The sequence below is a fragment of the Anopheles cruzii genome, chromosome 2 (genome assembly GCF_943734635.1).
Source record: "Anopheles cruzii chromosome 2, idAnoCruzAS_RS32_06, whole genome shotgun sequence".
NCBI classification, from domain to species: domain Eukaryota; kingdom Metazoa; phylum Arthropoda; class Insecta; order Diptera; family Culicidae; genus Anopheles; species Anopheles cruzii.
Window position 1 is genome coordinate 61450643 of NC_069144.1, and position 25190 is coordinate 61475832.

A 25190-nucleotide genomic window follows, 5' to 3' on the forward strand; every position below is an offset into this window, starting at 1 on the left:
TACGTTGTGTTCTAGGGTCCTACTTTTGTCTGTAACACCATCTTAATGAAACAAAATCGCAGTAAACGGTAACGTAGCCTAATCGAACACAGTTTGTTCTTTCTTCTATTACTATGAATGAGCAAGCTAAAGCTATAAGACACGGTGCGTGGCTCACTCGTTGTTCGGTGCACCTGAACGCATCCTAGAAGATGTTCCTACAGATCGGGCAGGTTGATTTGTTGCTAGTGTTGAACCAACGGTACAGGCAGGGGCCGTGGAACTTTTTCTTGCACGTCTTGCACGACAGCTTCGGCAACTGGCACGTGTCCTGGTGAATCACACTGTAGCACACGTAGCACTCCTCGACGCCTTCAAACTTCCGATCCAGATTGCGTTTCCACAGCGACAACCCGTCCCAGATGGATCCATTCTGTTCACGAGAGAGTGGGTATGATATGAGTAAACGAATCGCCCTTGAACGCCGTGGGTACGTACCTGATGCGTGAGAAAGATGGACAGCTGCATGACGACCTGCCGGGACTGCAGCCGACCGCCGATTTGTTTGCCGCCTTCCACGGTGACCGCACCCAGCGGGAAGTTACTCGGCAGCGTGATTTGTAGCTCCAGTTTTGCCTCATCGATCGAATAGACCGCCGTTACCTGGCGAAGGGCAGAGTGTGCCTTGATCTGCATATTATCCTGCCGGTCTTTGCGTTCGACGAGGGCCTGAAATTCTTCCTGGCACAGCAGTCCCGATACGCAGTTGGAGGTAATTTTGCTGACGATCGTCGCATGCCGGTGGTTTAGGCCGTTGAACCATCGGCGCACGATCACCGGCAGGTGACGCAGCGTTTGTGTGTACAGATGGCAGGCGTAGCGTTCAAGTTTGGTACTGGGCACTGATGGATGAGAAGAAATGAGACAAGTTAGCCTTAGAATCTTAGCAGGCTTGGCTTTGCAATTTCGCACACATCAGTCGACGAAGAGGTTGACACGAAATGGAAAATTCTTGTTCCCAAAGTACGGCAACTGTCCACGAACAGTTTCCGCTCGAAGTTCCGGTGTCATCGTTAGAGCACGAATTGAAGGCAGGCGCCAAAGAGCGAACACTGAGGCGGAGATGTGAGCGATCCGCGGGTCTTTACCAAATTCCGACCGTGTGGAAGAAGAGTCAACCGAAGCCGTCTAAGATCCGGGAGCTACTCGATGCTTCGCAACATATTGCGCCCATTGCGACACCGACAGAAACGGTAAATTAGTTTCAATCCGCAAAAAACACCTAGACCTAAGTATGTGGCCTATTTCTCCAGCCGCCTCAGAATTTCGGTCCTACGTTGCCTTCGGTTACGAACCGCATCAAAGTGCTGTCCCGGCCGAGAAAGGTGCACGTCCGAAGTACGTTGGACAACTTTGCGATTCGTCTTTCGTTAACCCAAAAGGAACGGCTAGAAGAGTTTCTCAAACCGGAAACGTTTGTCAGTATACTGGACGCAGTGGAGCACGCAAAGCAGCAGCGGCGTGACGATGCCAACTTGCGCCACTATCGGGCAAAGCGTGAAACTCGAATTCAGCGCGAGAAAAGACGCTTAGAAATCCAGCTTTTGACAGAAACCATCCAAAAGCTAGCGAAAAAACTCCAATACTATTATCTGGCTGGTGAACTCGGTCCGTTGGACAGCGATGGACAGCGCGCCGCAGAGGCAATACTTTTCCACGTATGCCAGCTCATAAACATACGTCCACCGGAAGTGACCGAGACCAATTACGACGGCGACATCATGAACAGATTTTACGTGGAGTTTTCTGAAAAAAATGCTCAATGGATATGTCGCTTGTTGCAAGCGACCAACATTTCGTTTAAAACGAGAGGGAACTCGTTGCTTTCGATCCATTCGAGCATACTCGGGACAGTTCTAATCGCTGATAGTGACGATGCCGAATGCGTACAAGATGTCACTGGAAATTCGGACCAGGCCGTTCACAATGGAACCGATGGAGCGACGAATGGAGTAGAAGAAAACCTAGAATCGTCGGCGGTTGATGAAAGCGAACCAACACTTGTGCAAGAAACTCAGAATGTCGAAAGCGACGAAGAGGACACGCAACCGAATAACAAAGACGACGAAGACGACACGCTTGTACCGTGACCATTGCTTGTGGCCGCCACTTACTTTTGATTTGGCTCCACTGCAAGCTGGAAAACATTGCTTGTCCATAGACGGCGCAAGTGTCGGGATTGCGCAAAATTTCCTGTGGCATCAGTTTAAACAGCGTAGGTAACAGGAGCTGGAAAATTAGGAGAGCGTAGGGTTAGATCGGTCGCAGTTCGTGAGCTGCAACTTTATGCGTAGTTTACGTGTTCAAATTGGTGGTGCGTTATCCATGCGGCGTAGATAGATCGTAGCTCCGACGGTGCCTTCGCACAGATGTCTAGAATGCAATCCCACAGCAAAAGAAACGGCAAGCATCGTAATTTCGTGTTCTGTCCTTGGCTACCGCTCATTGGTTGGTTCAATGTGCTGTCTGCGTCCGACGATTTGTAGTTGAAATCGGATACAAAGTCCCGCAACAGATCTTCGTACTGATCGAGCTCCAACTTGAAGCGTTGCAACAAGTGCCAATTCTCTTCCAGTTCTGCGTCGGTCTGCTGTGGTTGTTCGGACGATTCCGTACGCTTGAGCAGCTGCTCCAGATCGCGCTGAATCAGTCCCAACGATAAGGATTTCAGAATGAAACCGGCGGCATATCGAACCCGACAGTTCCAGTGTTGCACGTTGGTGAGCGCGAATGTCATGAGATCGTCCAGGGATGTTTTTGAGTCTACCTTATTGGCCTGTAACGGGAAGTGAATGTTTTCAAAAGGGTAGAAACGACAAGCGAGGGATAGCGGATGCTTACCTTCAATACGTGCGAAAAATCTAAGGCTTCGATATGCGAGCTGATCGCTTCGATGAAGTATTGGTCTGCCCTTCTGTTGCGATCTACAATTGTTTCACAAATCTTATAGCCTGGGTTCTAATGGCCGTTTCAAATGATACCATACCTAATTGACCGACAATTCCGATGAAAGTTTTTAGTAACACCAAGTTTACGTCTTTCGCGAAAACATTATCCCATTCCTCGACCACGTTTGTAAGCATTTCCGACGAACTGCGTAAACGTTCTGCGCTGAAGAATTGCATCAAACCGCTGAACAGTTGAAACACGGCCGCTATGAAGATTGAAATCTAGGCGGGCAAAACGAAAAAAACAAATCCGAATTAATACCTTTGGAAACAATTACTAAGTAGGTTGACATACATTATGGTTGTGGAAGTTGGCGAAACTTTTCGAGGCCGAAAGCGTCCAGGAGCTGAGTGCAATGCGAATAAAGTCCCACTTGGTGATGTCCAGCTCGGAAGGGAAGTGCCGCAGCACCACCGTCAGCAGATGGGCCACCTCCACATCGAGGAAGAGTTTGTTTTCGCCCGCTTGGGAAAGATCACTGGGCAGAAGAAAAAAAACCGAATAAGCATAAAAAAAGGATCAAAAAGTATCAACCACAACTGTGCTTACCAATTGTAAAGCAACATTTTCTGTGCCGTCTGCCGGGAAATGAGCTCGTGCAACACTATCAGGCAGTTGCCGATGATTTTCCGGTCGTTCAGCTCGTTGTAGTTGGTAGCAAAATGGTTCTCAATCAAACACCGTGCCGAGGCGAGCTTCACCTGTACGTCGAAATAGTTTTCGAAAAGGTTCGGTCCGATCGGAAGACATTTCGGTTGCATTTTGGCCGATAAACACTGTGGAAATGAGCAAAATACCGTGTTAGTAACATCAGATGACTTGAGGCATACCGGACAGTGTCACCTGTAAAATGTTAATGTACGACATAAGATCGTCACTGTTGACAAAGGTAGACGCATCTTCGTAAAGTAGAACGGGCCCATTTTCCTTATCCGCGTACAGATCGACCACCAGCAGCGTCGTGAGCGATTTAGCCCAGAGCAAACCTCGCTCGTTGGCCAGGGCTAATAGTTTCAGCTTGATTTGCTGCAGTATATTGTGCGGTGTGCTCTTCAGCATGAGAGTTATCTTTTCCTGCACGGCTAGAATCAGACTTTCCACGGACGGTTCCAGCTGCAAGATCGATTGAAAATGGAGTAAGCAAAAATAGGAGAATGGTTCCAGATAATACCCTCTTACCTGTTCGGTATTGTATAAAATTGTATCGCCGACGGTAGCTAAGTATATCACAGATAGTATCTTTTCATAAATCAGTTCCGACCAGTCGTTCAAAATCATTAGCTCATCGGCATCGTTGGATGTCTCGCAGTCGTCCATTTCCTCCGTCGCATTACTCGGAAGATCTACTTCCATGTTCTCCTCCTGCTCGCCTCTCAGTGGCGTCTGTTTGGCCTTACGGGAAAGCTTGTCAACAATGGATAAGGAATACACGGCTCGAAGGAGCAAATTTTGCAAAGAAGGGTTTGAGCACTGTTCCACCGTGGCCGCTGTGGAAGCTAATTTTGGCTGTGTCGTCGTCGTGAGGCGACCGTGAAGAAGTTCGATGTAAGTCGCCAGCTGAACCATGGTTTCTGTGTGAAGTTTTTCTTCCGTTACGTTGCTGTCAAACAGTTTGGCCAACATGGAGTCGATGTGTTCACGACGCTTCAAATCATCGCTTTTCAACCATTCTGTTGAGCATGCCATGAATTTGGCCGCAATTTCCGCCAGCTTCTCTACCAGAATCAGTGTGTTACCGTCATCTTGTGCGTAGAGCGATCGCAAACGAACTTCGAGAGCCGCGACACATTCGCGCGTTAGTGTTTCGTCCACCTTAATGTGCTCCTCGGACAGTGAACCCTGCCAAGCGGTCGTCGCCTCCCAAAGTGTATCATCCGATAGGTGATCGCTTTCCACATTATGTACCGTGAAGTCGAACAGTGTGCGGAACAGCGGACGATGCAGCTCGGACAAGGACTCGTCGCCGCAGATGATTGGCATCGTTTGAGCGAGAAAACTGATGCACACGTCGTGCACTTCTTCCGCTTCGGCGCTAAGCAGTGGGGCCGTGATGGTGTCGAGGATCTGGCCACAGGTTTTCGCATCTATCAATATTTCGCCGCTCTTTTGAACGAAGAAACACTTCTGTAGCAGGATCATGTTGTCCTTCGTGTTACCATTGGCAACTTCGCGGGCGCAGTCGACGATTGTCTCCGATGCCTCGGCCTGCGAAAGGAACCGTTTTATTGCGGGATCCTGACACAGAGGGTGGCTCAATGCTCGCGTAATGATCCAGTTCCGAACGGTTTTATTTGCCATCTGCAAAACAAGCAAATCAGAGTAAGTATCGGACACGCAACATTCGTTAATGTCAGTGCTCGACTCTTTGTGCGCTGTATTCATATGTTGTTTATCGCATTCCTTCACAGGTTGCCATGGACATCGGAAAACCACTGTTTCAACAACGCCCAAAAGTTTGATCGCGACTGATTTTTTGTCACCAAGCATTAAATGTGCATTGTTTGTGTCACGGTGTGACGGAATCGGGACACGCGATACTACATTTTTTTAAAAGGATTTTGTACTTCATTCGATTCGCTTTTTCGTCACTACGGATGTCGCAAAATCAACAAACGAAGGATGGCACAGAACAATGAACTTAAAATCTACCTTTATCCACTTGTTCAGCATCAGCATACGCTCTTCCGCGTTGAGGTACTGATACAGAATGAATATCACGTCCACTACGTACTCCGACTGAAGCTTGGGGTCTTGCAACCAGCGAGCAAACGGGTCGAATAGAGGCGACAGATTTTCACTACCGTTGGCCAGAAACACAAACATCTCGCGACGCTGGAATGCCCGCATGAACTGCTCCAACTGAACCAGGTATTCTCGTTCACGATCGACAGTGATCTTAGCGATGTACAGTTGGCATATTTTGTAAACCAGTTGTTCGATTTTGTTCTCGAATAAGATCGCACGTTCGTTGGAAGATGCACTGCCTGATCCGTCCACGGTGTCGTTGGTGCCGAGTTCTACTGGAAATTGAACCCGTTTGTACGAGTTGCGCTTCAAGTTCTGCACCAGATCCAGGTGCGAATCCGTGATGCTGGGCGGGTTCTCTTTACAATTTACACTATCCTTGATCACCTCGTACAGGCGTTCCCAGAATGTGGCCAGCAGCTCCATGTATAGGCCGTGCGAAGCGCTGTGTTGACACCAGTGATCGAGCAGATTGATCATGTTTTGGAACACGTACTTTCCGCAGGACGTTTCTCTTGTAATGCACCACGCAATGACGCCAATGAGGTGACGTTCGAGCAGGTTCATACAAAATTCTCCCAATTCTGCATCGTTCATGGCACCGTCACGAACTGAATGCACAATGACGTACTGGAAAACTTCGTAGTACGCTTGAGAGATGGCCGATACATCGGACCGACTCGCCCGTACTGCCTTCAGCCCCTCATTGATGTTTTCGAAGAAAAGGGAATAGAATTTGGCCAATCGCTCCGCTCCCAGAACTTCGCGTGTGCATCCGGATACCAGCGGCAGCATGTGCGGGTAAATGCAGGCGGCATTCCCGGCACCACCACTTTTCAGCAGCTTCCACAGCTTGGGAAACACGGCTTTCTCGAAGTTCACATAATTGTGCCAGCCGGGGATGTTGGCCTGGATCAGCACAATCGAACTCCAAACGTGCGACACGACGGTGGGGTCCGTTTCGTCCATAAACTGAAACACGTTGCTGGTGATCGCGGCCTCATGTTTCTCGGCCAGAAACGGACCGAACTGTAGCAGCGCGGAGATGGCCTCAAACCATGCGGATCGTACGGCGGGTGTTTTGTGCTTGTGGTACGTCCAGAATTTCGAGTGCGCCAGCATGGCACCATTCTTTTCCGCCGACTTTTTCAAACTTTCCACCGGAATCTTGGTCAAGTAAAGCGCATAACCCCGCAGGCTGGATATGAGCACACGCTGATACTTGTTTTCACACTCTTCCGGTGTGTGCGATCTGCAAACGAATGGAAACGAATGAAGCGGACGGCGAATGGCATCGAGTGTCCGTAACTTACTTCGGGTTGCTTAAGGTGATGGCCGTGTGGATGGTTAAATTTTTCGTAAAATAATCCAAAATTTCGTTTTCACAAAACACAAACACTTCGCTAACCTTCGCTGGGGGAAAGGCCCGACCGAATGACTGCTGTGCGGAACTGGCCGCCGGTGCATAGGAATCGTACTGAGAAGAGATCCATGCCGGAACAAACTGCTTCAGGAACGGGGCAATGTTCTTTCCGGCCCGCGTAACGATGGCAGCCTGCGCTTGTTGGGCCGTTTCGCGTACCCGGTGCTCCGCATCGGTCGAAAGGTTCACGTAGATTCGTGGCCAAAATGGAAGCACTGCTTTCACCACATCCACCTCCGCACTGCCGATGAGTTCGGTGAACTCGAGGAGCGCTTTCGTTTTGGTGGTCGGGTCTTTTTTCAGCATTTTTCGCAGCACTATCTGCAGCGTATCGTCGAGATTGGGATCCATTTCGTCCATGCCGTGGTTTGGATCGATCTGTACGAATCCGGGCACGACCGGCATGGTCGTGCTGTCGAGAGCAGTGAATCCGAAGAGCGTCGGTACGGACGTACCGAGCAGTTCCGCACTGCGGCCCGAGCTGGAAGGCTGTGGATACGGAGCAAGTTATGTAAATCGATCTATCGTAGTGCGCCGTGCTTGAGATCCGGTTGAAGATTCAGTTCCCACACGTCCGCCAGACCGCAGTTGTTTACATACCTTAGTGTTGTTTTTCGTACGCTTTCCGCCCATGATTTCTGGTTGAAAATTTGGTCAGGTTTATCTCAAAGCACTTGGTTTGCAATGGCAAACGTTGCAATAGAGAAAAGCCCTTGTTTATCGGCTGCCTTCGACCACGTAGCAAAATCCGAGTTTCACACACTGCGTAGTCCCGTTGCGTTACCAACAATCGAAATGAAGCAGTTGCAATTCTTGGGGCGAGGATTACACTTTTACAACATGAACCGGCGAGATCACCACGGAGTTTGTGAATGGCGATGGATCCAACCAGATCCTGCTGGAACGATATATTTCTTAACGTTTTGCAACAACAAACACTTTCGTCCACCACGATTTCGCATCAGCGGGAAACTCATTTGACAATCTTCTTCTGTCGGAGTGGCTATCGAAAGATCGATGAAAGGAGCGGCATTTGTCGGACTCGATGTAAAACAATCGACGAACGAAAGGCGAACTGTCACTTTACGAAGAGCACGTTGTTTCATTTGTTTGCATACACAATTTGCAATTCCCCAGTAGCTCTAGCGAAGAAAATGGCTAAACTGCTCGCGTATTACAATCTGTGCCCTATAAATAATATCGAAGATTTTCTAGGACTGTCGCGGGATGTAGATCTTGGGTGTGTTATCAATACGCTCGGACGGAACATCATTCTTGTCGTGAAGGTAAGCTGGCGCATACCGGCGTTCGGTTCGTAAAACCAATTCTAAACAGCACGGTGGTTGCTGCGATTGTTCTCCTTGGTAGCTAAGCAACCAACGGCAGGTACGTAGCTGGACGGTCCTGGATCGGCTCAGTAGTAAGGTGGTTTACGATTTCAACTCGGAACGCTACGTTGGAGTCTTCGGTGGCCGATATTTGCGTTTCTGGGAGCGAGAACAGAACGATTTGAATGCAGTGAAAAAAATTAAGTTGTACCGAGTGGTACAGGACTTGTTCACTGTTGCCAGCGGCCAAACACTGGTGCTGTACAAAGATGGGACCTGCGAATCGCTCGAGAGTGCATTGGAAACTAGAAACAGGGATCGCATGAACCCGGCTGCCATTGTGCAGTCCGGGAACGTGGACCACGAGACGCACACTATCCAAGATGTCCAGGTGCTAACGCTGGACGACGGATCACCGCTGCTGACGTACTACGTGAGAAACGGAAAGGACGACTCGACGGAACTGAACTATGCCCTTCTGGGTAAATCCGATCTGAAAGTGGTGAACAGGTTTCAGAAAATCAAACTGGAACGGATCGGCGACGAACTACAGCTTGCCGGACGGTGTATTGTTGATAGCAGCGAAGGACCATCACTGATAACGCTTTGTAAGCACGACAGTCTAAATGTTTGGCCCGTACTTTGATGGAGGTTTTGTCCATTCCAGGGTCCGACGGGCGGCTCTTCATCCTTCAGCTCAGCCTCGGCCAGTCACCGAAGCAACAGGAGGGCGTGGGAAACTTCTTCGAGCTTGTTCAAAGCGTCGACGTCAGTCAGCCGCTTTCGATGGCCAGCGTTGGCAAGGACTGTATCGCCATTTACGCGAACAACAGTAATCGGGACGGCGCAACATTGGCGCTCTTCAACGTTCAATTTAAAGTGTTTCAGGCGAAGCAATACTTTAAGGTTTACTTCCGAGCGTCCCGTATCTGGGTGGTAGAGAGCAACATTTTGCTCGCGTGTGGGGAAACGTTGGCAGTCGTTCCGTTCAAAATCAGCAAAGAGCAGCTCTCGGACCTGATTGGCAGCCAGCGAACGTTTGATCTTTCGAGCACGATCGATGACGAAAGTATCAACGACGAAGCGGAATTTTGTGAAGGCTACACGTTCGGCGGTTCGCTACCACCTGTAGAGGAAGTGAAGGAAGAAGACGATGACCCGGAAGATGAGCCATCGCCTCTATACCACCAGTACGCTAGTGAGCAAGATTTCGAAGCAACATTACGTCAGATTTACCGTGAATCGCTGCCGATAGAAGTTGTTCACGATGCGACGCAAGAGGAGGTTCAACTGAAGCTGTTCAACAACCCGGACCCGATTCTGGGCCCTTTGGTGCTGAGCGAAAAATGTGAACTGATCGCCGAAGAGATGGAACGCAGCGGTTATTCCGAGCTGGACATATGCGACAAAATTGTTCCGTTGATGATCAAGGCCAACTTATCGAACGACATCGCCAAGTGTTTGAAGCGTTATTCGGTCGTCTCGGAGAGACTCCTTGTCCAGACATTGAAGTATGCCATGAGCTTAGAATTTGAAGCTACCGATGAAAATTCCGAACCAGATGTTAACGAGTTGAACACCGTTCCCGAGGCGATGGAGCCTTTGGCTAGCCAGAATGTAATTATCAACGCACAGAAGACCCATCCATCTCGACGTGACTTTTTGAACGTCGTCCTTTCGTGTAGCTTCAATCGTTCGTCGTTAATTCCGATTGTTCGAGGCGGAATTGACTTTACCACCGTATTGAAGCTACTGCAGCACCTGGAATATCTGCTGGTCGACCCGATGGCAACGCTGAGTGAGACACTGCACAATGGCGATCGGTTCGACAGTGATGAGAAAACCGTCGAATGGATCATGGTGCTGCTTGATTCGCACTATCAGCAGTTCTTGCTGTCGAAAGACGACATCGTTCTCGAGCAGTTGCGACGAATCCTGGCCATCGTGGACGGCCACATCGGTTCGCTGCGGCAACTGAAATCGTTTGTTCCCGAACTACAGCATATAGTGGAGCGTAAGAAAGGCTTCTCGTCCGCCAGCACTAACAAATGGTACACTGTTGAGACGATTCAGCTTTACTGACCTACAAGAGAGCGAGCGTATAATAAAAAGGAATAATATTCTACCAAGCCTATTCATTCACCTACTTTATTTACATCATGGTGTGGCAGAACAACTGCGAGGACAACAAATACTCAAAACTCAAATACATCCGAACAGAGATGGTAAAAGGTTTTCACTTTTTCGCTTCGGCCGCCAGGGAAGCCTCGTACTCTTGGCGAGCCTTCTCGTTGTACTCCTTGTGCCAGTCAAGGTTCATCTGGGACACGGACTCTCCTCGCTCCTGTGCCTGCTTCCCGCTGATCACCATAATGATGCAACCGATCGCCGTCGCAATCATCATGTAATTGGCGATCTTGATGCGCACCTGATTCCGGACCCGCTCCATAGTTTCTTGGCTGCACAAAACGGAAGCATATTGGCGATCGGTTGGCCAGTTTGAACTACGGTGGCTTACCTGACGAAGCTGGGCACTTCATCCAACGATTTGTATCGTTTCGTAAACACAAGCATACGTTTTTCCAAGTTGTTTGGAGAGTGGGTATGTGTACTCAGTTTCGGCCCATTGCCAATCGTAGGGCTCGGTTTGGGCGTCTGCTTTGGTTCTACCTGGGAACAGAACGCACGGGCGCTACGTGACTGAAACAACGTCGTCCTTGCCGGCTTATGCTGCAGGCCAGTGGCGGACCTACGTGCGATTTCGCATGCTGTGCGCAAGTAGTTCATCCTAACGGAGAAAGGGTAATGAGAGAACGCAGTCAACAAAAACCGGTTTCCGCGTCTGATCTGCTGCCGCGCCAGCATAATGACAGCGGGCACCGGTTTTCAGCAAATAACTTTTTACCGGCCGGTTCCGGATAAAAAGTTCAACAACAGGTAACCAATTGTTTTGAATGCTGCGCCATCTGGACAACAAGCGGACAGATTACACAATAATATGTACTTACGTGTGAGTGTGATTCAAAACCCAATCCCAATGTAGAATTTACAGCGACACACTTAACCGGTTAATTGCAGGATATAACTCGGGCTAATACGTTCACCTAAATGTGCTCTTGTACTTTATGGTCGCGATATTTATTGCTTATTCAATTTTATCAATGCAATCAATCGTTCGTCCTGAGGATCAACAAACAGCTGAGTTGCTGTCAAAAACCCCACCATCGATGGAGGGGAAATATCAAAAACATTGGCGTAGCTGACAGCCCGAAACAGGGGCAGTGGCGTAGCTTACTGCAAGGGTTCCGGAAATATTAATTATTTTTATTATTTAACAAAACGTTGGTGAATAATTGTTTCCTATGGTAAATGTTAAGTTTTTGGTAAATTATTTCATTATTCTCTCGGTAGATGGGTCTTTTCATACTAAAACATTCGAACTTACATAATTCTATGATCAAACTAAGGTCTCAGATCAAACCCACAATGAAAAACAACTCAAGAAATGTTTTACGAATACACAATTGTACTATGATAACAGCTCACATAATATCCTTGGTTGATATTAAGTTTAAAAGTCTTTGATTCAATTATTCAACAAACCGAAAGGGATCCAAAGTCAACACTTCCGGTAAAACATTGCAACAGGGTCATTGCATTGTATGATGAAACCATGTTCAAACGGAATAAGGTAAATTGGAGAAGGAGGTGCACGAATGCGTTTCGTCCATGGATGTGCAAATTAGCGACGGATCTTGGCCGGAAGCCGGTCGACGATGACAACCGCAGGACAGCATCCACAACAATGTGTAAGTAATGGCGACGCCGCGGTCCTGTTGCCGGCAGGACAAGATAAAACAGCGGGATGGCAAAAGCTTCTGCGGCTGTGTTAATAAACTGTATGTGAGATCGAACGCTGAAGCCGGCCAAGGATGCCTGGCGAAAAGGCACTGGCTAGCCTAGAAAAAGGCTAGAAAAAGAAATGCAAACTAAGGGGACCATTCCGCGCCATCCGTTGGTCACAAGTTGCAATTTCAACTATGGGTACTAAGAGAGTGGCTCAAAATAAGTATAACTTCCTGTGACAATGAAAATGAACAAAAATAAATTAAATGAAAAAGGACAATTACATGAAGCTTTCAATCAGAAAATGGATTCCTTCTGTAAAGTTCATATATTTTATTTTATTTTTCGCGCCTAACGACGATCAGTGTGATTATGAGCGGTACGATGCTTCTGCTGTGCGTTAGGCATTAGAAAATATGCGACTCTTGCAGCAACGGCAATGCATTATGTAAGGATATCGCACCATATTTCGCTCTGTTTCGGAACCGAATATTCCCTGTGCTCTCTCGAGGAGGGCAAGGGGGTTACGAGGGCATAGTTTATGCTCGCTTTCACCATGCCACCAGCATCCTCGGCGGCAACCATTCCGGGGGCCACTATTACGAAGTTACGGCGCGTTTCTTTTCCAGTGCAACACACCAAACCAAGCCAAAGTTGAGGATGAGTGGCTGCAAATTGTGTTACTAATGCTTTTGGAAAAACAACCGAATAGCAACACATTGCCCCGGCCGGTCCTTCCTGTTGCCGGTGGTCGTTGGAGCTCGAGTGTTGGTCCCAACTGTGCTGACGGCGTTTTGGGAGATTGCTAATAGATTATCCAATCCGTAGCTTAGCCGGGTTGAAACTGCAAATTGTCAATCTCTGCTGGTGCGTGGTTTCCGTTGATAAAGGGCTCAACTGTTTGGCTCTCGCATTACCCAATTATTTTGGGAGTTTTTTAGAATGAAAAATAAATAAACTATAAAAGTGGTTTGATTTGCTAAGTTGTTTTACATTTTAATTAGTTTATCTTGCAAATCTCCTATTTGATGGGATCCGTATTCCGCAGAAACTGTTTTATACAGTTCACCATTTAATTGAGGTCAAATCTTGTTTATAGCGAGAACCTGGCATCAGCACGTCGTTATTGGAAGTGCATAATTATTGTAATTTGATGTTAGACACAGCGTCCGGCATCAATTAATTAGCGCTCCCAGTTAATGCAAACGTCCGTAATTAACATTCTGGTAAAAGCTCCGGTCACGGTGCACAGGTCCGCTAGAAGAAATGCACCAGCTTTCTTATGAAGTTTTTCTCATTACTCCAGTCATTACATCGTACAACCGTTCTCAACGGTTATTTCGGTCATCAATTTCAATCGTCCGGCCGATCGGTATGGGTCCGCTCGGTTCCGTCAGCACAGGCAATCCCTTCCGTTGCCATAGGTCGCCGCAAATGGCAAATCCTTTCGGATGGAGCCATTCAATTGCAAGTTCTAGATTCTAATTAATTTTCTCCCGTTCCGTGGGCGCAACTTGCTTGCTTCGACATCGATACGGGTTGATGCGGAGTTCCACAAATCCTGCCTGCTCCCTGATTCGATTTTTCGGTTCCGAAAGGATGCTGAATACTAAGTCTCATCGCAAATGGATGAAGAGTCATCAAACTCATCGCTCACCGAGTTGGGAATGTTTTCAAAAACGGAATTCATTATCTCTCAACCGTAAACGAGGCAAAGTCATAAATGTGAATGACTGTGTCTTGTGCGGCAACGGGCTCTGCCCTATTGGTCGGGTCCATCGGCTATTGATCGGCGCCAATCATTCGAGATCACTTGCGTTAATCTGTGAAGCGATTGAAAATTAAACAATAAGTAACATGCTCGCGGGCCATAACTTTTTATGAAAATCGAAAAACTTTATATTAAAAAAGTTACCCACCAACGCACGCCCCACAAGCCGGAGGCTGGATGGAGGCCAGACGGGGGCGACTACTGCACAGTCGCCCCAGCGAGTGGAGTGGAAAATGGGAAAATGAGTAGGTGAATGAATAAAACTGCCAAATCTTGACCCCACACTTTCCACCTCACAGGACGTCCAGCGTAAAACGGAAGCACGGCACGAACTCGACTTTCGGTGCATTAACTTCCATCCTTCGTGCCGGAAGTGCGTTTGGAACTTTTGACATTCTTTCGGGTGGCGATTTCTTGCCTTCCGGTGACGCAACGTCAATCAAACTCAAACCCGGGCGAACGGCACCCGGAAGTGGAATCTGTATCGGCAAGTTCGACCATCTTTAAGTAATCAGCGAGACAAGTGGAAATTCCGGAAAATCTTCACGAAGCGGTGACCCTTCGCGAGCACCACGCGGGCTCGTGAAGGATCCTTAAGCACGGATATCCTTTTGAGTAGCTCACTCAACCTCTCAGCCGTTGAAACGGAGCGTTTCTTAATAAACTGCACGCGATGGCCGTGCGCTGGCGGGTTTGACAAGATGATAAATCGATTACTCATTGTTTAATGAATTTTTCGCTACACTGACTCCTGGGGAGAACGCGGGAGTCGCATGCGATCATTCGATATTTGCTCTCGTTCGCTGAGTGTGCTTTCCGTCAGCTGATGCTGTGAAATTGTTGGAAAATTGTTTCACCCAAATCGGTTAAACCATGAAAACAATCTGTCGAGAGCAAAAGGTAAAAACTTTCGGTGGACACACTTTTAATTACTGTTGGCATCTCGAACACGCACCGAACATCACACTCGATTTCGTTTTGGTCTGGTGGTAAGAATGGATTGATTAGATCCAAAGAACAGTATGTCAATTTAGTCGTAAAATTTGCTCTTTCATTTGGACAGGAATTGACATAAGTTGAATATAATCCTTTAAACAATATCCCTTCAGTCCGGGAGCGTTCATTTCGGTCGCTTCGGTCGAGACTCGAGAGCTCTTCGTTGCTCGGTGGGACGGAAAGTTTTCTCGTTTGTTGGTCGACGTTCGGTTTCGGTGGCTTGCAATCCCCAATTGACGGTTATTGGGCACCGACCTGTCTACTATCATTGGGGCGGAGGGTTCTGGAGGTCCACAAGCTCAATTTTCAAAACAGCCTGAGGTCCGGGTTGTCTGGGGATAGTATTAAAATCATATTTTTCTCCCCTAGATCCCAAACAGTACTTGATCGTAGGCAGTGGGATGCAAGCGATTGTGGAAAAACATTTCGTACCGGCGGTCATTGTTGGACACGGGATTGGGTCCCCAAATAGGACCCATAAATAAATCATAAAAGAGGGATTACCATGCTATCGTTCATTAAAATTCACCTTCCGCAAAGATAACAAAGCGAGGCCTCGCAGCAGCATGGAACGTGCGGATCAGAGGCTGATGTCTGTATTGTCCGCTGGTCCTAGCTTTTCGACGTATGAGCGGCGGGGTCAAATGTGCGAAAGACTAGAACAAAAATATTCTAACTGATGTAACCGACGGGGATGCAGTGGACGGGCATACCTTTTTGCCAATAAAATATGTCGTAAACCCTTGTTCATCCGATGTGTGAATGTCTTTTCTATGCCTGAACTGGAACCCAACCGCGGGAAGGGAGCAGCTTGGGGGGGGGGGGGGGGAGGCCGTGCCCCGTGCCGCCGGTACCAGGCTAGATTATCGTGGGAAAACTGGCCGGAACCGACCCGACAGCACTCACTTCAACTGATCATCAAAAGCCATTCATTTCATTCACACGCCAATGGCACGGGCAACGCAGGACATTCCTTGTTGGGGTTGCCGGAATTAATTTCATTCCATCCAAGCTTACAAATATGCCATCCAGTAATATTTACTCTCGGTTACCCGTGGTGCCAGCTGGGAGGCCCCGGGGTGGCGAAGATAAATAATGCCGCTCGTAAGCCCTCGACGTTGATAATGCCAGTTTAGTTTAACCGTAAAGTTCGATGGCATTTTGTGCACTGTTTGTACGGCTTGATTATCGGTACTTTTAGGAACTACTTCTACACGGCCCCACGAGGCCCAGAGCTAGAAATACAAACCTGTCGGGATGCTTTTTATTGTCTCTGTGCAAACACAACAAGAAGTACTCACGTCAAGATGCACGGATAAGCTACCAAAAGGTGGCCTCACCTTGTGAACCCTTGCCCCAGGAGGGGGGGTCCAACTCCAATCTGACCCCGTGGATTACTGACGGGGTGTGCATGAGTTACTGAGTTACGGGCGGAAATGTTTATTTTTCCATTACAACAACAGCAACTGGAAACGAGCACTCGCTTGCCAGCAACAATTGTGTTCCTGCGCATCCGGGACTTTTGCGGTCATTGTTTCGTTATGCTCAAATTATTCAAAAACCCAAAACTACCGAGAGCGCCGGATCTGCACCATCGTCGGGCGCAGTGTATCTGTCCGCAGAGGTAGTTTTGATTGTAAATATTGGAAATTTATTGCCCGGACGGTTTTGCGACCAACCACCACCAGCCCCACGCCAGAAAAGCATCCGGAATCCGGACCAGGTTTTGCTGCTGTGGGGCGGCCGGTACCGTGGAAAGCGGTCGGGCGTTGGGGGTTAAGTTATGTGCTTGAGTTTCTGTAAGGGTCACCGACGGTTGTTTGGTTGAGAGATGGTCAGCGGCCAGAAAGACTGATTGCTCTGTTAGTGTGCCGGTCCTAGCTGACTTTTGTGGCATACTCTTAATGCTGCGGTCACGCTGAGCGAGCAGCGAGGGCTCAGCATCGGCTTACGGTTGGAGCAAAGAAACGAAAGGAACTTTCGTGGAGCTTAGCCATAGCCTTTAAGTCACTATACACACAACTTTACACACTTCAGACAAGTATGAAACAGTTAAATATTGAAGAATGTGTGACTCAGCTGTGTGACCAGTAACGCTTCGATAAATCTGTTAAGCAAACGCGTTAAAAACGAGGCAAAATTAAGCTCATAAAACCGCAACAGTTCACCACAACCGCAGAATAAATCGTGTAAAGTAAACTCATTTCGCAACTCAGCAGCGACAACAGTATCCGTTAAACTATCAATAACGGCAAAATCTGTTTTTATTACCCTTTTCACCCGTTTGGTGCCATTTTTCTGGCCTCAGAATGTTGTCTCTCGAATTACAAAGAAAAAAATGAGATAAGCTTCTTCCGGCCTATTGTAAATTCGTAGCGTTTTATTGGCTTTTATTGTAGCCACTTTGTGTAACGGGCGGTAATTCACGGCAGATTGTGTTCCGATCCTATTTTTTGCACGCTAGGTCTCCAGCGGCGCGACAATCGACCTCGGATAGGATACTTTGGCGGGCGACAAGAAGTGTTTTGCGGTTCTGTGGTGGTTTGTCCCGCCCGGTTACATCCCGCGTTTTGCCATAACTCGTCACCACGTCGAGAGTGAAGCATTCTGGAACCCGACTTTCTAGGCCCAGCAGCAGCAGGAGGGCCGCTGTGCTCCGCTTCGATCCTCCGGGACACATTCGAGTGGGTTAACGCGGTGGGCGCCAGAAAGTCAGTTGTCTGCATACTCTGGTGTATTGGAATATTATCGAATTTCGAGAGTTAAATCATTTTTATTACACTCGGCAAAGCCATCGCGGTCGACCCCATTTACGCCATTCGGTATGAAACGTCGCATGAGATTTGACTGCTTTCTCGGAACGGCCGGCGCGCTGTTGTTGCCAGCGGGCAGCAGTTGGCAGTAAAACCGGGGTAGTTATCGAATTATGTCGCCAAGGGGGCTCAGTTTTCAATCAGCAGGACCGATCCCTCGGCCAAGGATTCGTTAGGACCCGTTCGGTGCGATGGCCCCCCGTTGCCGTTATCCTGTTCGCACCGTAAAAGTCGTCCGTCTCCACGGCACCAGCCCGTGAGTCGGCCCGGATGCCCGTGGGCTCCACGTAATCCCTGGTGTTTGGGATTTTATTTGCGAACCAGCAGGGCCTGCGTAGCCCACGGTGCCGGCGCCATTTTTTCGCTTGTTTGCATATTGAATTCGTAGCCACTGAGTAGCGATGATGATATACGTGGAAACGATCGAACTGCATTACGCAGACAGATGGCATGGTGATAGTTTGACGCCTGTGCCTCGATCTGTTGGCAAGTTTCATTTGTTCAGCATGTTACTTTGTTGCCGGTCTTACGTTTTACAGCCCAATTCAACCTTTTTACCATAAAATCAAGTTCATTATAAAACAAATTTACAAAACAGCGACAAAGCACGTGGAGACACTTCAAGCAACATTACCGCCAGTGCCCTCGTTTGGTCGATTATTTTGCACACCTCCCTGTTTTTCTAACTTTCTCTGTTGCAAACTTGCGGCGCCGCGGGTCCACAGGTGGTTCACGTCGGGTCGATAGCGGGTGGCTGACAAAACCTGAAAATATCCTTTCGCCGTTTTCTTTCAGGCAGCACGGTTTTCGCCGTTCCACCGGGTGTACGCCACGATCGATAGTTGATTTGTTTTTCTGGCTGACTGGCGAAGCATTATTGAGTTAAATTGCCTGCTAATTGGGTTCGTGATTGTCCGGGTTGTTTTTCGTCTTCCCGTGGCTAGCCAAACGTTGCCAGTGGAAAGAGTTCCAAGTAATCCATCCAATGGCTAATCTGTTTGGCATGGTCAGAAGAAATTATGGCACTTGGCAGTCACTGTTTTGTGTTGCTCTGTTTTCAAACTTTTTGCTCAACATTCGTGACACACGAAAAGGTTTCAGAGAAAATTATTTGCTCGAGGCAAAAGCCCATCATAATGGGTGGCCATGCCAAGTTCCGGTAATAAAGCCTCTCAAATTGAAACTGTGCTAAACATTAGCACCCTCAAAACTGCTCTCGTACTCTCTGCAACATGCATCTTCTCTGGTTGAAACTTATCACGAAGGTACTCTGTTACTTGTAGTGACTGTTAAGAACACACATTCAACTAGTTTCTTTGATCACGATGCACAACTTACTGCAGGTCGCCATCGCGAGCACAAGGGCGGCGTATCCGGAACCGCAATGGCGCGACTCGACAGGCAACGTGGAAACGAAGAAACCCAAAGATGCTACCGTGCCAACAAAGTTTATCCTTTCGCGGTGCCTTCTAGGGCGTCTTCCCGCAAACTCGCAGCTCTCAGGCCACTGTCGGCCGATAGATCTTCTAGTGGCTGTTCGCAACCGACAGCCCGTCAACTCGATATGGGTAATTACCTGAAGTAGCCTCGAAGGGGTTCGCGAACCAGCGATGGAGCTTTAATCGAGATAATCTGATAACAAACTGCATTGCTAAGGCAAGTAATACGCGCTGCGGTCGAGCCCTGGTATGGCCGCGGTGTGGCGAACCTTTCGTCGCGCCAACGCATTCACGCTGGAAAGGTATAGTTCGTACGCTAATTAGGTTCGTCCATTACGGGAGCAGCCAAACCGCGGCTAGAACTTTGTAACAGCCACCGGTCCCTTTAATCACTACGGAGTAGTATCTAGGATGGACACAAGCGGGGAGGGGAAGGGGCCAGCACTGGCCGGTTTGGTTCGTCTGACCGTAGTAATTGAGAACCTACCGGTTCGCTGTAATGGTGTTCGTGTGTCGCTTCAGCTATGCTCTGTGGTTTTCACTTTGCATTGGTTAATGATGCGGAATACTGTTCAGGCGTCGGAGGACTAGAGGTTTCGGAGGGTATTGGTACGATGATCGATACAGATTGATGGACACCAACAGTACCAAAATGCAGTAACGAACAGCAGAGCAAGGTCAGGAGTGTTTCCAGTGGTTTGCCGGGAATTTAAACCGTTTCAATTTGTCCCTAGTTTTCATTGTGAACTTTGGCTAGTTTTGGAAACGCAATTTAACTTCAGAATTCTGTTTTACTTTTTTGACCAAGCAATTTAGATCAACTGCGAACCGCACCGACAAACGATGCTTAATTGCTCGTTTGTCAATAACTTAAATTAGGGAGCGAAACTGTTTATCGCGGAGCATATTGCATTATTGCGCCCAAAAGTTGGTCTTTTCGTGGCGCTGTAAACCGACAGAGGAGCTGCAACCCACGCGGTTGATGACATACCCAAGTACACAAACACTAAACGGCTGTGTAATAGTGTCGAAATTAGTTTTTCGTTGCATGACACGAGCAGGTTTTGGCCAACTGACCACTTCGAGAGGAAGCAGACGGTTGCGAAAGAAAGAATACGTGCAGCCCTGCCCGAAACCGTTGCACCAGCTCGTCAAAGGCACGATTCCGAGCGCTGCTAAGCTAGTAATTAGTTTACAACGAACTAACACCATTTCATCGCATCGGTACACTTTAAAGACCAAAAATTAAGCTCCATCCAAAAAAATAACAAAGATTCATTATCGTAACGTGTGTGCAGTACGGTAAAGGGCAAGGGTACGAAAAACCCTGCTCACCCATAACAGCCGCACCGGTTAATTTTATGCTCACAAAAGCATTCTCATCAAACCGCGCGTGACCTTTACATGGGTTTATGCTTGAGAAAAGCGCGTGAAAAGGGTTCATTAAAAACGTAGGTCATACTCAACATCTAATCTCATGTGCTCATGCAACGTGAGAACTATGCCACGACGAGGGTAACCAGAAAAACAATCAGAAGATGTGCTCAATTTGTTTAGATTGTTTTTCCAATCCGCGATGCGAAAACCTCTCGGTCAATTAAAGAGGAACCCTATGTTTAACCGGTCTTATCAGGGCAAGGTCAAGTTTGCTGCATCTGGCAACTGGCCACTGAATTTCCTTAGAAGTTAAACACTCAGTGGCTGCATATTCCATTCAGCCAATGCTTCACTAGCCGTGCTGTGTGGTTTAATTATACGGCTTGAACTCCCTTAGTAGCAGCCGCAAGCGACCACCATCTCGGTGCGCTAGAACCACTTAATATGTTAACACCGCGATCCATAACCCGTTTTTGGGGAGAGTCATGTTTGCAATAAACTGGACTGCGGTGAACGCCGGTGGCGGCCTTACCGGCAACGACGCTTTGCTTGGGTCTTGGAACAAAACCCGCTTCTGTCGACGATTTGTCTTGCCGTCACTCTCGCTTTCTCGCCACTGCATTTAGCCATGCGCCCAGCATGGAGACAGATCCGTTCGACCGTCCATTCACTTGCCAAAAAGGGTGCAGACAGTTCTGCAAGGGTAATTCGAGAACATTGTTAATTTATATTTAGTATATTAGTATTAAGAGTATTTAAATGGCATTAAATAATAATTTATGTCCAAGTAGTGCAAAAGCACAATCTTAAGACGCAGTTTGGCTTCAAGAATTGGACCGATTGGTCGTTCTGGGGAAACCCTGGCCCTGTACAAGGCTTCAATGTTATGCTGTGGGCACCAATGATTCAAGCATCGTTCGAATGCCTCTCACTCGTTTCCTTAGCTATTCGTTCGTATGCTCGTGGAACATTCACTGGTGGGGCGCAAGTACCCCACCGGTGGGCCACCGCAGCCCGGCCATTCGACGAAAGAGGTGGAGATCAAAGATGGTTAAAATTTAACGATCACACTGTGCCGCGGCCTTCTGCAGTCGTTTACAAGCCGCCGAGCCACTCGCCACGCGACGAAACTCCACTCCACTTGATCGAAGTGAGCCGTTGCAACATAACCGACACAGTTTGCGCATTCAAGTGTTTCACCAATTATCTGTCGATCTACTGAAGCGTTACAGAGTTCGTCACTTGACGGTGCATTCAATTTTCGTGCGTTGCACTTGTCGTTTTGTCCCAGTGTGTCCCATAGTCGAGTGATCAATAGTAACCCCCACGGTGGCCCGAGCCCCGTTGCAAAAGTTTCAAAACATCAAACGTGCAGAATGGCTCAACAAGCGGCAAAAGTGAGTGATCAAAGTTGGCGCAACTTTACAATACAACCGAATGATGCTAATTTATTTGCATGAATTCAGACCCGTCTCAGTTGACTAATATGTCCACGGTTTGAGCCGTGTATCGGTTCCAATGGCGTAGGCCATGCACGCGCGAGTGAATGCAATAAGTTAATGGCCAAATGTCAAACCCGCTCCGCTCCAGCCAACGGAGATCAGACTATGGCGATCTGTTACGAAACATCACCCAAAGCGCCGATCGGGTGCTGCGATCGTTCGAAGTGACCAGTTTGCGCCACGCGAAAGCATTTCATGTGTGTCCAATGGAATTACAAATCGAGCATGGCTATCGCCTAACGGCCATCTGATGAAACGAATGACACATAGATATAAGAGAGAAACACGCCGCGGATAATGAGTCAAAAATATGCCTTTAGGAAGATGAATGAGTAGTCAAAAGTTTCATCGATGTAACGAAAATGAGTAGATTGACGAAACGTGGGCATAGGACATCTACTCCTTGTGGTTCTATTGAAATTAACAATTTCCAAACTATTGTACTTTTTATAGCCCGCCATTTCGGGCTTCAATTGGCTATGCGGGTTTAACATTACATGGAAAAGCAAAATATTCTCGTCAATTACTGAATGAATGAAAAATGTTTTCCTTTCATTTGCAGTTTGGGTTGTGCGAATCGTCCAGAACTTTCCAGTGGTTGTTCTGGATTTCCGAGAACTGTAATTAACGTAATTTTTCCGTTTGTTTCGCGCGTTCCAGGTATTGAGCAATGTTATTCATTGCAGCTCAAACTTTTGTGCAGAATGTACTTTCGGCCTTCGGTTCGTTGCAAATGAAACTGCGTAGGTTTGCAATGCCACACATTCCCATTTCAAGGTAGAAATTGACCACTCTCCCTACGAGTTTTCTCTTGCGGTTACCAGCAGTGGAGCGTTGCGGAAAGACAAAGCACGATAAAACCCCAAAAAGGATGTTTACGTCAGGATACATTGAGCAAACCGCTCGATGTCCGGGTAGCCACATTTGCTTGTGGCCTGAAGTGTAGCGTGAAAAGGGACAAGCTTCGCAGGATAGGAATGGCCGCTGCACCAGCAGTCGGCAGTGAGCAATTTGGGAAAAGTAAAATCACGACCATGTGACCAGTGTGACGGAACGGACTGACAGAAACTTTTTTACGATCTTCACACCGCACTGGCCGGGCAGGAGAAATTAATTTTCCCAAATGACACGAGCTGCTGAATGTGGTTTAACCAAAAGTCAATTGGATGGAAGAAATGGCCACTAGGTTCGCGTTGTTCAGTAGCGACTGTAGAGTCACATGGTCGCTTGTGGTGTGCAGTACTTTTCATGGTCATTTAATTTTGTTTATGGAATTGCTGAAAGTTGATGACCAGTTTTAATGGGCATTTTTTTTATAACAGCGTACAAGCAACGACACTGCCCATGTGTGAATTGATTAACATATTAAACATGTGTTTTTTATTTGATTTTTATTTCAGATAAGTTTTAGTCGACATGGAGCTGTGGTGACGGTTCTTGTCGCTCTGCTCTCGATTGCATCCATCAGCGCATATCCGGCCATTGAAACGGACGACCTGGTAAGTGTGGCAATTGCAATAGAAACCCTTGAAAGGCTTTGGCCTCAGAAAGCTTGTGACGCTAAATTCATTTGGAACTTTTCCGGCAGGCTGACGGTAAAATTGTGAATCAGAATGCCGCAAACATCAACCAATCACGCTCGAGCATACTGGACAACATTTTCAACGTACGTACGGTTCGGTTGTCACCCTGTCGACAACGTGCGAAACTGTTGTTCCCTGTGATCAACACAGGCGCCCTTTAACCGCACTTACCACTTCCTACTATTTGCCTTCAATGTATCGCCTCGCAGATTCCGATTCAAACGCTGAAGGCTGTGAACGATCTGGTGCAGAGCATCGCCGGAAACTTGCAGCAGGCCGGTTCCGGCAGTTACTTCCGCTCCCGTTCGAGCAACTTGCGCAACATCAACGTCAACGTCGACGACGAGAAAGACGATGAGGCGAAGAAAACAAAGGATCATAAAAATTAATGAACGTTTTCGGTGCGAATAGGTGTAAATATTAAGGATCTGTGATCGATGATAGTGTTCTTGAAGATTTTTTTTTGTAGCGTGGTAGGTGCCTTTTCACTGTTATTTTAAATGTTTTGTTTTTCAAGAAGGCTTTTTAAAATGCTTTTGCGGCGCCAATTGTGCCAAGGATAGGAGACGTTTCAACAGCGACGGCATGTCACGACGCACGACGCACGACGATGGCACAGTTTACATACATTCGTTATTACATGCGGTAGATGACTCTGCAATTATTAGCTGAATACAGAGCTTTAATGGACAATTTTATGTAGATTCTTAATCAACCTGTAGCCGTACGAAGCACAAAATAAAGCGCCAGATAAAAATGAAACATTAGCTCATGGCACGAGTTTCAAACTGAGATCGTACAAGTCGCTCTTCTGTTCGTTCGCACGATTAAATATTTATTGTTCACTCGCTGGCCTGCATAAATATTACTCATATCTTAATTTATGTTTGCATTCGCGACGTAGCAAATTGAAATAAATTCTACTGCATGTTGGAGTGGAAGCACTAATTCCGAAAGCAGCAAACCAGCAACCAGAGCGAGATACTGCCAGTTTTAGCTGCGGGCCTGCACCAGACAAGCGAAATGCGTTTGATGGCCAACACCAGTATGTTGCACATTGTATCATGGGTTTCGCTCAACAGCATAGCGCGGCATAAACAAAATTACATCAAGTGCATCGAACCGTTCAACCCGCCGGCGGCCAGCGGTTTCCGCGGCGGGCGGTCCGTCCGAAACCGCTGACGAGCGCGGATAATGATGGTCGAAGGTCGTGCAAATGGAGAAAAAAATGCTTTTCCGCTTGTTGCGTCCAACCATCAGCAGCGAGCGTGCAAGGAAAGCGTTGGCCTCCCCGCGGCACCAATGCCGCTTTTCGCACGCCGCCGTTTCAACGAGTGGATAACCAGCGCTTTGTGGTTAACCTGGCTTATGGGTGGGCT

The 25190-nt window shown here is 47.7% G+C and overlaps 4 protein-coding genes across 5 annotated transcripts; 2 read left to right on the forward strand and 2 right to left on the reverse strand.

Moving 5' to 3' along the window:
* Nucleotides 1–20: 20 nt before the first annotated feature.
* Nucleotides 21–7827, reverse strand: LOC128277660 (E3 ubiquitin-protein ligase listerin). Its single transcript, XM_053016152.1, has 13 exons — nt 7757–7827; nt 7047–7645; nt 5638–6985; nt 4168–5286; nt 3832–4101; nt 3538–3764; nt 3283–3466; nt 3026–3209; nt 2881–2963; nt 2339–2815; nt 2154–2268; nt 478–881; nt 21–412 (listed from the first exon to the last, which is right to left on the reverse strand). Exons 1-13 carry the CDS (start codon nt 7787–7789, stop codon nt 185–187), a joined length of 5271 nt encoding a protein of 1756 aa, XP_052872112.1. The 5' UTR covers nt 7790–7827; the 3' UTR covers nt 21–184.
* Nucleotides 7828–8310: 483 nt separating this feature from the next.
* On the forward strand, nt 8311–10566 carry LOC128277741 (nucleolar protein 11). The gene is made up of 3 exons (XM_053016249.1): nt 8311–8442; nt 8525–9092; nt 9152–10566. The coding sequence occupies exons 1-3, from the start codon at nt 8311–8313 to the stop codon at nt 10564–10566; spliced, it is 2115 nt and encodes a 704-aa protein (XP_052872209.1).
* LOC128277742 (UPF0389 protein CG9231) lies at nt 10539–11695 on the reverse strand. The gene is made up of 3 exons (XM_053016250.1): nt 11493–11695; nt 11003–11272; nt 10539–10943 (listed from the first exon to the last, which is right to left on the reverse strand). Exons 2-3 carry the CDS (start codon nt 11269–11271, stop codon nt 10721–10723), a joined length of 492 nt encoding a protein of 163 aa, XP_052872210.1. The 5' UTR covers nt 11272; nt 11493–11695; the 3' UTR covers nt 10539–10720.
* A 10140-nt stretch (nt 11696–21835) lies between these two features.
* Nucleotides 21836–24558, forward strand: LOC128267825 (uncharacterized). Of its 2 annotated transcripts, XM_053004762.1 has the most exons (5): nt 21836–21876; nt 21951–22123; nt 23629–23727; nt 23817–23894; nt 24021–24558. In XM_053004762.1, exons 2-5 carry the CDS (start codon nt 22103–22105, stop codon nt 24198–24200), a joined length of 378 nt encoding a protein of 125 aa, XP_052860722.1. In that variant the 5' UTR covers nt 21836–21876; nt 21951–22102; the 3' UTR covers nt 24201–24558. The 2 variants fall into 2 exon arrangements, with proteins under 2 accessions (XP_052860722.1, XP_052860721.1); XM_053004761.1 differs by having other exon boundaries at nt 21836–22123.
* The last annotated feature ends 632 nt before the right edge of the window (nt 24559–25190 follow it).

Excerpts from the sequence above, each read along its gene's own strand:
- LOC128277660 (XM_053016152.1), bottom strand. The coding sequence starts at position 7,789 with ATGGGCGGAAAGCGTACGAAAAACAACACTAAG. Across the intron at positions 2,816-2,880 it reads ATTTTTCGCACGTATTGAAG|GCCAATAAGGTAGACTCAAA; the intron begins GTAAGCATCCGC and ends TTCCCGTTACAG. Across the intron at positions 2,269-2,338 it reads CGCACCACCAATTTGAACAC|CTCCTGTTACCTACGCTGTT; the intron begins GTAAACTACGCA and ends CTAATTTTCCAG.
- LOC128277741 (XM_053016249.1), top strand. The coding sequence starts at position 8,311 with ATGGCTAAACTGCTCGCGTATTACAATCTGTGCCCTATAAATAATATC. Across the intron at positions 8,443-8,524 it reads ACATCATTCTTGTCGTGAAG|CTAAGCAACCAACGGCAGGT; the intron begins GTAAGCTGGCGC and ends TCTCCTTGGTAG. Across the intron at positions 9,093-9,151 it reads ACCATCACTGATAACGCTTT|GGTCCGACGGGCGGCTCTTC; the intron begins GTAAGCACGACA and ends TGTCCATTCCAG.
- LOC128277742 (XM_053016250.1), bottom strand. The coding sequence starts at position 11,271 with ATGAACTACTTGCGCACAGCATGCGAAATCGCACGTAGGTCCGCCACT. Across the intron at positions 10,944-11,002 it reads GAAGTGCCCAGCTTCGTCAG|CCAAGAAACTATGGAGCGGG; the intron begins GTAAGCCACCGT and ends CGTTTTGTGCAG.
- LOC128267825 (XM_053004761.1), top strand. The coding sequence starts at position 22,103 with ATGGCTCAACAAGCGGCAAAA. Across the intron at positions 22,124-23,628 it reads TGGCTCAACAAGCGGCAAAA|ATAAGTTTTAGTCGACATGG; the intron begins GTGAGTGATCAA and ends TTTTTATTTCAG. Across the intron at positions 23,895-24,020 it reads TACTGGACAACATTTTCAAC|ATTCCGATTCAAACGCTGAA; the intron begins GTACGTACGGTT and ends ATCGCCTCGCAG.